At 52.4% G+C, this 11,841-nt stretch overlaps 3 protein-coding genes across 3 annotated transcripts in view; 2 read left to right on the forward strand and 1 right to left on the reverse strand.

The window, feature by feature from the left end:
• Positions 1-2: 2 nt before the first annotated feature.
• Samd1 (sterile alpha motif domain containing 1) lies at positions 3-2,065 on the forward strand (the record flags this gene model as incomplete). Its single annotated transcript, XM_005370951.3, has 5 exons — positions 3-227; positions 601-895; positions 987-1,083; positions 1,188-1,299; positions 1,383-2,065. Coding segments are annotated over 5 exons (888 nt in total), but the record flags the coding sequence as incomplete, so codon positions are not given.
• A 134-nt stretch (positions 2,066-2,199) lies between these two features.
• CUNH19orf67 (chromosome unknown C19orf67 homolog) lies at positions 2,200-6,603 on the forward strand. The gene is made up of 6 exons (XM_005370925.2): positions 2,200-3,583; positions 4,811-4,955; positions 5,062-5,162; positions 5,240-5,425; positions 5,780-5,914; positions 6,257-6,603. Exons 1-6 carry the CDS (start codon positions 3,261-3,263, stop codon positions 6,429-6,431), a joined length of 1,065 nt encoding a protein of 354 aa, XP_005370982.1. The 5' UTR covers positions 2,200-3,260; the 3' UTR covers positions 6,432-6,603.
• The window catches only part of Misp3 (MISP family member 3), a 9,210-nt gene continuing 2,792 nt past the window's right edge, over positions 5,424-11,841 (reverse strand). Inside the window, exon 3 of the mRNA XM_005370924.3 lies at positions 5,424-5,760. Coding sequence (XP_005370981.1) covers positions 5,731-5,760 — 30 coding nt within the window. The 3' untranslated portion in view covers positions 5,424-5,730. The remainder of the gene's footprint in view (positions 5,761-11,841) is intronic.

Here is an 11,841-nt window from a genome sequence, read left to right on the forward strand (position 1 = left end):
CGGGCGGCCCGGCGCGGCCCGTGAGCCTGCGGGAAGTCGTGCGCTACCTCGGGGGCAGCGGCGGCCCCAGCGGCCGCCTTACTCGCGGCCGCGTGCAGGGGCTGCTGGAAGAGGAGGCGGCACGGAGCCGTCTGGAGCGCACCCGCTTGGGAGCGCTCGCACTGCCCCGCGGAGACAGGCCGGGACGGGCGCCGCCGGCCGCTAGCGCACGCGCGGCGCGGAGCAAGGTGAGCGCACCGGGCAGGTGCGGGCGAAGTTGGCGGGGACTAGAGCCCCGGGAGGGAGCGGGACGTCAGGTGGCCGGGGTTCGTCCACGGTCCCCGCGGACTCAGAACGCGGTGATCTTGGTCAGTGACCTGATCTGCCGGAGCCTCAGTTTCCTCTGCCGTAAACCGAGAATTGCTGATAGTAGCGACCCCTGGGGGTTGTTGAGCGAGTTTAGTAAGACTTGGCTATTGAGGGCTCTATTAACCCAGAGCCTGGCACGGAAACGACAGCATAAAAGTTACTCCGTGTTGTTGTCAAAGGTGGCGTCGGACACTGGATTCCATCCGGGACTAGAAGAACTCTAACTCTGCCTGCTTCTTTCTCTGGCCCCAGAGAGGTGGAGAAGAGCGGGTGTTTGAGAAAGAAGAGGAAGACGATGATGAAGACGAGGAGGAGGAGGAGGACAATATATCAGAAGGCTCAGAAGTGCCTGAGAGTGACCGCCCCGCAGGTGCTCAGCATCACCAGATTAATGGAGAGCGGGCCCCTCAGAGTGCGAAGGAAAGGGTCAAGGAGTGGTCGTCCTGTGGACCCTACCAGGGCCAGGATGAAGGGCGGGGACCAGCACCTGGCAGCTGCACGCGCCAGGTGTTCTCAATGACAGCTATGAATAAAGAAGGGGGGTCAGGTAAGGGGGCCCCCTCGGGGTTGGGCGGTGCAGAGCAGGGAGCTGTGACCTCTAGCCTGGAGATTGACTGCCACTTGCTTTTGCTTCCCAGCTTGTGTTACAGCTGCTCCAGATTCGCCATCTCCTGTGCCTTTGCCCCCAGGAAAACCAGCCCTACCTGGGGCTGATGGGACACCTTTTGGCTGTCCGTAAGTGGAGGCGTTAGGAACATTGGGGTTAGCGCCTGGGCGTGTTGGACAATCAGAGCTGTATGGTTGTATGGTGGTCATTGTTGCTCTCTGTTCTGATGCAGTCCTGGACGCAAAGAGAAGCCAACCGACCCAGTGGAGTGGACAGTCATGGATGTGGTGGAGTACTTCATTGAGGCAGGCTTCCCAGAGCAGGCCACTGCTTTTCAGGAGCAGGTGAGTTCCCAGCCTGCGACTGCGCACCGCTCTGCCCAGGCCCTCACAGGTGTCCACTGACCTGCCCTTTCTGTCCTGCCCAGGAAATTGATGGCAAGTCTTTGTTGCTCATGCAACGGACAGATGTGCTGACTGGCCTGTCCATCCGCCTGGGCCCAGCCCTGAAGATCTACGAGCACCACATCAAGGTGCTCCAGCAAGGCCATTTTGAGGAGGATGACCCTGATGGCTTCCTTGGCTGAGTGCCAGCCTTGCCCCTACCCCAGCCAGTCCAGATCGTATCACAGCGCCCTGACAGTCCAGGAACTGGACATAGGGACACCCTCGACCTTCCTAACAGACTCCAGTGAGGGGGTACCCTCCTCCATTTCCCCCTTTTCTCACACCCCTACCTTAGTACATCTCTCCACAGCCATGGAGTGTGGGGTAGGAGGACTTGGTTGGCCCATTCACAGGGGCCACCCTTTCTCCCCAAACCAGGACATTTTTGAAAAACAAAAAATCAGGGGAGCTTCCTGTGGCCCCCAAACCCTCTTCAGTTCAGCCAGATGTTACCTTATATAAGTGTTCTGTTCTTGCCTGTCCTGGTGGTGGGTTCTGCTCCACCACCCGTTCCCTGCCCCCCACCCTGACCTCTAGTCCGTGGAAAACAGGTGAGCTAAGGGACCTTGGGTCCTCTGGCTCCTTCCCTTTCTGTCTGTCCATTGTTGCTCCACCTGGCTGTATGGCTTTTTAATATTGCACCGAAGGTTTTTTAAATAAAACTTAAAAAAAAAAAGAGTCCATTTTTCTGAATGGAGGCAGGAGGTGCAAAGAGCCTTGAGTTTAGTGTGGGGGCAAGAGGGAAGAACAGTGCCTGCTTTGCCCAGCCCCCCAGAAGAGCTGACTCCAGGGGGCCCTTGCCAAGCCTGCAGAGAGTGTGCCATGGTTCCATTTCCCAGTGCTACGGAAAGGAAGTAGTGTTTGCAGCACATGTCAGCAGGATCAGGACAAGGCTAGCCTTAGCTCATAGTGAGTTCAGGGCCAGCTTAGGTTATCTACAGTTCTGTCTTGCAAAAAAAAAACAAAAAACAACAACAACAAAAAAAAAACCTCTAGGACCAGAATAGTTGCTTTGTCTTGTCATCTCATTCCAGAACCACCTGTCAAGCGTTTGTTGAGTGACTAACCGTTAACTGCACACTTGCTGGGCCTTTAGTTGTTTACTCTCTAGTTTTATGAAGCAGACGTCATAAAACCTCACTTTATAGAACTAGACAAATGAGTTTGACGCAGTCAAGAAGGTGAGGGTCATGCAGGACACTGTGACACCTGTTGCTGCTTTACCGCAAGCCTTGTAATTAATGTATTTTGCTTCCTAGCCGAACTTAAGTGCCAATCAGTCTTTGCACTTGGATAGGAATCCAATCTACAAGTGTCAGAGGTGTGTTCTCCGTCCAGGGCAGGCATATTGGAATAAAGGAGACAATGGGATAAACCAATTCACTGTCTGAGGGTCTTTATTGTGGAAATGACTGCTAGTCACTAGTCTCTCTAGGTTCACCGGCAGATCCCAGCTCCATCAGTGAAGAATCTGATCTTGGGGGTCAGCGGCTGGGGTGGAGCCTAGGCCTCTCGGTAACCCGCATTCCCCAATTCCTAACATGTTAGGAATCCCCTCCAGCCCGGTCAACGACCTGGGAGAGAGAAGGCGCCAACCTACAAATGTCTACTAGGCTGGTCTGAAGCTCCGCCCTTGGCATCGCCCTGCCCCGCGCGCCAGGTGCCGGCTGAGCTCTGTGCGCAGTGCAGCCTGCGCGGCCCTCCGCGTGCTCCAATTCAAAAGAGGCGAAAGCCTCGCGGCAGAGACGTCGAGGCTGGTTCGAGGGGGTGACGGTGCTCACTGCCCCGACCGGTAGGCCCCAGGTGTGCTGCCCTCCTGGGACGCCGCAGAGGCTGGAGGAGCCTGCGCTGGATGCCTGATGGCTGCGGAATCCTGGTTCGCCGGGTCGCTGGCCCTGGACCCTGGAGAAGCACCGCCTTCGGACGATTTGGTACCCGGGCCGCCGCCCTATGGAGACCCCTCGTGGTCGCCCGCCCGGAGACCCGAGACCTCAGCGGAGCAGGAGCCCCAGCAGGCACAGCAGCTGATGGAAACCCCAGCCTCCGCGACCTCCAGGGAGCCACTGGCAGCGGAGCTCGGACCTGCTCGCCTCCCACTGGACTCCATGTTCAGCCCCATCACTGACCAGCTCCGTTATCTGCTCAGGAAGGCGGATGACTTTCAAAGCTACTTGCTCTACAGGTGACCAAGTGCTGGGGCCAGGTTCCAGGACAGAAGGACAGGCTGTACAGCTCACACCAGGGCCCAGAGATAGTACTCATGGCTAGCTGTACTCTACTAGTGTGCCGAGGGCTGTGGAGAATTGAGAGGCAGGAGCAGGCAATGTGTGTGGGCTTTTGGGACACCAAGCGCCAGTCCTTTCACAATTTTGTTTTTGGTTTGTTGGTTGATTTGGCCGATTTTTTTTTTTTTTTTTTTTTTTTGGTTTTTCGAGACAGGGTTTCTCCGTGGCTTTGGAGCCTGTCCTGGAACTAGCTCTGTAGACCAGGCTGGTCTCGAACTCACAGAGATCCGCCTGCCTCTGCCTCCCGAGTGCTGGGATTAAAGGCGTGCGCCACCATCGCCCGGCTTGTTTTTTTTTTTTTTTAGATAGTATCTCACCACGTTAGAAATGGCGACCCTCCTGCCTCAGTCTACTGAGTACTGCCTACCAAACTTGAAATGCTCAGATTTAAAAAAAAAAAAAAAAAAGCCGGGCGGTGGTGGTGCACGCCTTTAATCCCAGCATTCGGGAGGCAGAAGCAGGAGGATCTCTGTGAGTTCGAGGCCAGCCAGGTCTACAAGAGCTAGTTCCAGGACAGGAACCAAAAGCTACAAAGAAACCCTGTCTCGAAAAAACCTTATAAATCAGCTAAACAAAATCTATCTGCATTAACTCTGGCAGAGGCCATACTCCACTCCCAAGGAAAAATCCAATTTCTGGACCAGGTGAAAGGGATTGTCTGTCGGAGGCTGGCTTAACCCCCAGCTTTCTGAGCCCCATTCGGCAGTTGCATGCACCCCCAGACACACCGGGGAGGGAACCTAGGCCCTTGTGCTGGGCAAGCCCTGGGCCACAGCGGGGCACTCCCTCCCCAGGTGTGGGCATTTTAACAAATGTCCTAAAGGACGGGTGCAGGTGGTTCTGAAAGGGGAGAAAGACTTGACACCCGGGGATCTTTCTTATGCGAGTGCTGAGACTAGAGCTCTACCTGTAGCAAGGCCCAGTCTTGAACAGAGACAACTTCCCAGTCCCTCTTTTTATGTTTGATTTTGGGTGGGTGGGGGGGGGGGGGTGGTGGAACCAAGGGCTCTGCCCGGGCTAAGCGCGCTGACGCTAAGCTGGCCCTGGGGATACACGTGGTAAGCATGGGGCACCTGGGGATGGAGGGAGAGTGATGCCACGTGAAGGCCCCTTTCTCCCTTCAGCAGGGACCGAGTACAGAAGGAACAGCTAGCCAAGGCCATGCCCACCTTCCTAACGATGTGCGAACCTTACTTCCTGTACCTTGAGGCTGCCGCAAGGAGTGTCCCTCCCATCTACGGAGCCCTGCAGGAGCTGGTCCGGAAGGGGGTGTGTACTTTACCAGGTCCCATTCTCCTTGGGCCCCTGCCTAGGGATGGGAGGATGGCTTCTGGCCGACCCTCTGAGGTCAGGAAGTCTCCCACTTCCCATGCAGTTGCTGGAGATCTCCCAGCAGCTCACCCTGCGTTTGGAACAGTTAGTTCTCATGTATGCTTCCTTTGGATTCGTGGACCTAGAGGAAACCAACCCTTTGAGGTAAGGGGGCAGGGAATGAGTTATGGGGTGGCAGATTCCAGGGCCCAGCTTATTGTCCACTTTCTATCTCCTGTTAGCATCTCCTGCTTCTTCTGCGGGAGATTCTCCCTTAGCCCCTCCCATGATGTGTCCATCTTCCGGTACTGCACCCCAGCTGCGTACACTGCCAGTCACTTCCCGAGATACCTCTATAAGAAGATGCGCTGGAACCTGGAAACCACCACAGAGGCCAGTAGCCAAGGACCAGACTCCCATGTGGATTAGTGAGTTTCCTTGACAGAATCAAAATCCTTCCCCTTCCTATGTTGAATGTCAGCTTGAGCCTCTCCAGCGCCACCAGAGAGTGAAAAGCGAGACAGGAAAATGAACACCTTTTTGCAGTTGCTGGGATAACACCCAGGACCTTGCATCTGCTAGGCCAGCAATGCACACCTTTAGTTTTTCTTAACTCCACCTTCACCTTCAGATTGGGCCGCCAGGGAGGAAAGTCCTCAGCACATCCCCACCCGAGAACTTAAGCCAACTTCTGACGGATGAACTTGAACCCTCACCTCCAGAAAAAAAGCCTTCAGCAGAAAAACTGAGGGCGCTGCTTTTCCTTCTGATTTCTCTCTCAGTTACTTCTTATGTTATCGAGATACATGGAAGGATGCAGGCCAGGGTCCAGCCAATTCGTGCCCCCAAATCCAGAAACTGTGGTCCATCGGCCGCTGGATTCCCCTAGGACCGGCAGAGGATGACCTTGATTCATGGTAGGATGCCAGTCATGGCCACGTGGGCTTTGAGGTCGGAGGGAGGGTGGGACAAAACCCCACCAATGACTGTACCTCATTTTACTGTGCCCTGAAAAGTGCTTTATGTAGACTACACAGCAGTTAGTAAAGGTGTGGACCAGTCCATTTTACAATGAAGAAAACGTCTTTTCAGAGTCGATAAGTCACTTTCCCAGGGAGACACAGCTAGGAAAGTGATTAACAGCCTCAAGTCCAGTGCTGCAGCTCAGGAGTTTGTCAGCAAAGGGCACACCTTACCTTAGGGTATCCCCCACCCCTAACCGAAAGCCCTCAAGTCCAGTCTTGTCTCCGGACCCCCAGGATTTTGTGCCCGCAGCCACCCGGGGACTACCAGCAGTTACTAACCATCGGCTTCGAGGAGCCTTCGCATGTGCTGGCCACCGACCTGCTGGTACAGATCCTCATGGGCCAGGTAGGCCCCGCCAGGCCCCCCAGCGCTGCCGGGCCCTCGGCTTGGGCTGCGCCGGCATCCTGAGCCCCAGGAGAAGACGCCAGCCGGGGCTTGATAACCCCAAACTCCAGGCAGGAACAGAGGCGGGCTGCACTGAGTACGTCCCGGCATGGGCCACCAAACACCAAGTGCAGACACACTTTTCTGTTAATAAAAGAGCGAGGTCAGAGGTTCTGTCTCCTGTGAACATTGCGTCCCTCCCCTGGGGGCGGGTAGGTCCCGCCCACCGAGGGGCCTTCTGGGAAGTGTAGTCCGAAGACCTCGTCGAGAGGCGCACATGCGCAGATATGTACATGAGTAAAAGAGGGAAGTAGCGGCTCTCGTCAGCAACCGGAACCCAGAAAACAAGTTTCTGGTAGCAGGAAAATTCTAGGCCCGCTGGAGGAAGACTTAGACCTACGCCGGTTTGGTGGGTTTTTTTTTTTTTTAACCCGGAAGTGATTCCTAGCCAGGATTTAAAAAAAAAACTACATTTCCCGATGTGCCCTAGGAAACTGCAGGCTATCAATTTGTAGAGTGGAGTCAGACTTTCTTCCAGCTTTTGGGATGTCCGAGTCGAGCTGATTGTTGTCCCGCGAAGAGTGTCTGGAGCCCAGGCTAGGAGAGTCCAAGGGAACTCATCAATCTTGGGCTGGCAAGGAGGCTCTAGCTGAGAGAAATGAACTGTCCCGCTCTTCGGAAGCTCTGTCAGAAGCTGTGTCTTCTGAGCAGAACTGGCCCCTGCTTAGGAATGGGGTCCTTCCTCCTTCCCTGTGTCACCCTGAGAGGTCGATTTTTGGATCCTAAAATTTTCACATTCAGACTGAGAATGTGAGACCCAGAACTATTGAGAGCCAGAACGATGCCTTGTGGTTTTTGTTTAATTTTTGCCGGGTGGTGGTGGCTCACGCCTTTAATTCCAGCATTAGAGAGGCAGAGGTGGATCTTTGTGAGTCTGACGCCAGTTTGGTCTACAAACTGAATTCCAGGACAGCCAGGGCTGTTACATGGAGAAATCCTGTCTCAAAAAACGAGTAATTTTTATTAGCCGGGCATGGTAGCACACACCTTTAATCCATAGCACTCAGGGAAACCAAGGCAGGTGGGTCTCTGTGAGTTCTAGGCCAGCCTGGTCTACATAGTTCCGGGATGCTTGGGCTATGTAGAGTCTCTCTCTCTCTCTCTCTCTCTCTCTCTCTCTCTCTCTCTCTCTCTCTCTCATATACATATGAACTTTCCCTGCTTTCCCACAGAGGCCAGAAGAGAGCATCAGATTGCTAGGACTGGAATGAGAGTTGTCAGCTTCTGTGTGGGTGCAGGAAACTGAACAGAAGCCCTCTCAGAAAGCCCCAGCGCTCTTATTAGCCGAGCCATCTTGCCAGAACCTTTCCTTTTGTATTCAGCTGAGCCTTTTCTTCCAGCCTGGGCCTCCAGAGCCTGCCACCATGCCTTAAGCTTCAGGAAGACAGCTAACAGTACCTGGTCCGTGCGATTACAAATGCATTTTAAACAGATGTGACAGATGAGCAGACTCCAGGTAACACACCAAGCCCTGGCTCTTCCAGAGAGGCCTCTGCTAACCACGACACCTGCAGACTGTTTCCCTCTGCAGCTTGAGTCAGAATAACCCCAACACTGCTCTGATTCATCCTAATATTGATCTGAGCAGCTCCTGTGTCTATTCGCATCGCTCCCTTGAAAATCTTTGCCTCCCAGCACACACATGTGAGCTCACAATCATTTGTACCTCCAGCTCCTGGGGAGCCCTATGCCCTATTTTGGTTTCTGCAGGCACCAGGCACTTGGATGATACACAGGCTTACTGCAAGGGAAAACATTCATACACATAAGAAGTATAAATACTGATGTTAGGGTTTGGGGTGTGGTTGAACTTGCATGCACAAGGCTCTTGGTTTGATCTCCAGCACTACAGAAGTAAGAGTCTTGGCTGAGCACAGTGGCGCAGACCTGTGATCCCAGCACTCAGGATAGGAGCTAGAGGATTGCTGTAAGCTAGAGGCCAGCCTGGTTAACAAAGTGAGACCTTGCTTAATAAGACGGAGCCAGGCAGTGGTGGTGCACACCTTTAATCCTAGCACTTGGGAGGCAGAGGCGGGCAGATCTCTGTGAGTTCAAGGCCAGCCTGGTCTACGAGAGAAAAAAAAAAAGAGCTGTTTGTCAAGTACTTGTCATACAAGTTTAGTTTGAATCCTGGAATCCACCTATAGGTAGAAAGATAGAACTGACCCCCCAAAAGTTGTCCTCTGATGGCCACACATATGTAGCAGCATGCCCCCACATCACACACACACAATAATAAATATTAATAATATAAATAATAAGCAGAGTATGGGGCACACACCTTTAATTTCAGTACTTGGGAGGCAGAGGCAGGCAGATCTCTGAGTTCTAAGCCAGCCAGGACTACAGAGTGTGGGAGGGAGCACTAGAAACATAGCTCAGCAGGTAGGAGTGCTAGCTGCTCTTCCAGAAGACCAAGGTTCAATTCCCAACACTCGCATTGTGGTCACTCCAGTTCTACAGCATCAGACACTCTCCTCAGGCACCAGACATGCATGAGCACACAGATGTACACACACATGCACACACACGTGGTCTACAGGGTTCCAGGGCAGCCAGGGCTACGCAGAGAAACTCTGACTCGAAAAACCAAAAATTAAAATAAGCAGTTGGCCTTTCGCCACACACAGATGTGTGCACGCAAGTGAACTGTCCTACAGACACTCCACACCCACCAAAGGGCGGCTTGTGCTTGTGATTCCATTTGCCACCCTAGCAGTTCTCTGCTTTCTTGCCATCAGTCGCAAACACAGTCAAGTCTACAGCGACATAGACTTTGGAGGGCCCTTCTCAGGCTGAGCAGCTCCTGGGTGAAACACCACAGGGACCTTTCCTCTGCTTTATTTGCTGGCATTTATTAGTCACTCGCTGTAAGCTGAAGGGCAAGCCTGGTTAACACAGTAAGATGCAAGGGCCACAACTAACAAATCAGGCATTTAAACCATAATGCTAATATTTATTCATGTGTCAACGTGTATGTTATAGTTGACATTCCATGGCATATGGGATGGGAAAAAAGTCTTGAGTGTCAGTCCTCGTCTTTCACCTTGGGGTTTTGTTTTGTTTGTTTTTGTTTTGAGACAGGGTTTCCCTGTGTAGCTTTGGAGCCTGTCCTAGAACTCCCTCTATAGACCTGGCTGGCCTCAAACTCACAGAGATCTGCCTACCTCTGCCTCCCAAGTGCTGGGATTAAAGGCATGTGCCATCACCGCCCAACTGTTCTTCACCTTATTTTAAACAAGCTGCCATTTCCTACTAAGAGTCTGCAGGACTTTGCATGCACGATGGCTTTTTACTTGGTTTTTGGGGATCTGAGTTCAGATCACCAGACTCGTATGACAAATGTTTTACCCACTGAGACATTTCCTCAGCCCCTTAATTTATGATTCATATATATTTTGAGACAGAGTGTCATATAACCAGACTGGCCTCAAGCTGTCTACGTAGCTGAGGATGACCTAGAACTTCTGATCTGCCTGCCCCTACCTCTGCCATTACGTGCACCACTGTTTTTACCAGGCAAGTACCAACTGAGCTGGATCTCTAGCCCTACACAACAGTTCTACAGTGTTCTGAGGTCCCACTTTCCCCAATCCTAGCCACTTCTAAAAAGCTGTTTTATTGCCCTGGCACTGTGATACACAGACGCCATTTCTTCAGACAGTTTAGAGATTTGCCAGCAGTTAAGCAGGGTTCGCAGTGGACCAGCTCCTGTCCACTCCCACTTGCATTTTCCCCCTCCTGCAACAGGTCACTCTGTAGACCAGGCTGGCTTTGAACTCAGGGATCTGCGTGCCTCCAACTCCTAAGTGCTGAGTTTAAAGGAAAATGTGCTTCCTTAGCAGTCCTACGTGAATAATTTTTAAAGTTTTTTTTTTTTAAAGGACTTGGTATGATGGTACAGGCCTGCAATCCCAACACTTAGGAAGCAGAAGCAGGAAGATCACAGGTTCAAAGCCATCCTGGAGCCGGGTGATGGTGGCACACGCCTTTAATCCCAGCACTCGGGAGGCAGAGGCAGGCAGATGGATCTCTGTGAGTTCGAGACCAGCCTGGTCTACAGAGCTAGTTCCAGGACAGGCTCCAAAACCACAGAGAAACCCTGTCTCGAAAAAAACAAAAAACAAAAAAAACCCAACAAAATAAAAAAACTATGTATGTGGCCAGGTGCGGTGGTAAATACACCTCTAATTCCAGCACTCAGGAGGTAGAGGCAGAAGGATCTCTTTGAGTTCAAGGCCAGCCTGGTCTGCATAGTTCTAGGACAGCCAGAATTACATAGAGGAGAGAGCCTGTCTTTAAAAAAGAAGTGTGTGTGTATGCATGAGTGTGTGTGCCTGTGTATCCCAGGGCGCCAGAGGAGTCCCAAAGGGGGGCTCAGGTTTTCTGGAGCTGGAGTTACCGGGAATTGTGTGCTACTCAAAATTTTGTTCTGGGAACTAAAGCTGGGTCCTCCGCATGAGCAACAAACAGATTTGGGTTTTGTTGTTGTTGTTGCTTCTTTGTGTGTGTGTGTTTGGTTTTCTTTTTTTTTTTTTTTTTTTGGTTTTTCGAGACAGGGTTTCTCTGTGGTTTTGGAGCCTGTCCTGGAACTAGCTCTCGTAGACCAGGCTGGTCTCGAACTCACAGAGATCCGCCTGCCTCTGCCTCCCGAGTGCTGGGATTAAAGGCGTGTGCCGCCACCTCCCGGCTTGTGTGTTTGGTTTTCAAGACAGGATTTCTCTGTGTGGTCCTGGCTGTCCTGGAATTCACTATAGACCAGGCTAGCCTCAGAGCTCCACCTGTCTCTGCCTCCCAGGTGCTGGGATTAAAGGTGTGTCACCACCACCCGGTAAAAACTCAACTTCAGAGCCAACTCCCCAGTCCTGAATTTTCTCTTTTAGGAACAGTTCCAAGGCTAGAGATAAGCCTCTGTGGTTAAGAGCACTTGCTGTTCTTGCAGAGGACCCAGGTTCAGTTCCCACCACCCGTCTCTAGAAGGTCCTGACTGACTGTAATTCCAGTTCTGGGGATCCACCACCTTCTCTGGACTTCAAGGGCATCTGCACATCTGTATTCACACACATACCCCAACATAAACACACACACACATAACTGAAAAGAAAATAAGTCTTGTGGGTGGAGAGATGGCTCAGCAGTTAAGAGTACTTTGAGAGGACCAGGGTTCATTTCCCAGCACTCAGATGCTGCCTCACACCCATTAATAATTCTAATTCCAAGGAAGCTGATGTCCTCTTCTCGCTTCTGCACCCCCCCACACAAGCTAGCAAAAACTCTTATACATAGCCGGGCGGTGGTGGCGCACACCTTTAATCCCAGCACTCGGGAGGCAGAGGCAGGCGGATCTCTGTGAGTTCGAGACCAGCCTGGTCTA

This window comes from Microtus ochrogaster, unplaced genomic scaffold (assembly GCF_000317375.1).
Source record: "Microtus ochrogaster isolate Prairie Vole_2 unplaced genomic scaffold, MicOch1.0 UNK90, whole genome shotgun sequence".
Classification (NCBI taxonomy): Eukaryota; Metazoa; Chordata; class Mammalia; order Rodentia; family Cricetidae; genus Microtus; species Microtus ochrogaster.

Coding starts and splice junctions, on each gene's coding strand:
- CUNH19orf67 (XM_005370925.2), top strand. CDS start 3,261: ATGGCTGCGGAATCCTGGTTCGCCGGGTCGCTGGCCCTGGACCCTGGA. Junction 4,956..5,061: donor AGGAGCTGGTCCGGAAGGGG/GTGTGTACTTTA, acceptor CTTCCCATGCAG/TTGCTGGAGATCTCCCAGCA. Junction 5,915..6,256: donor GAGGATGACCTTGATTCATG/GTAGGATGCCAG, acceptor CCGGACCCCCAG/GATTTTGTGCCCGCAGCCAC.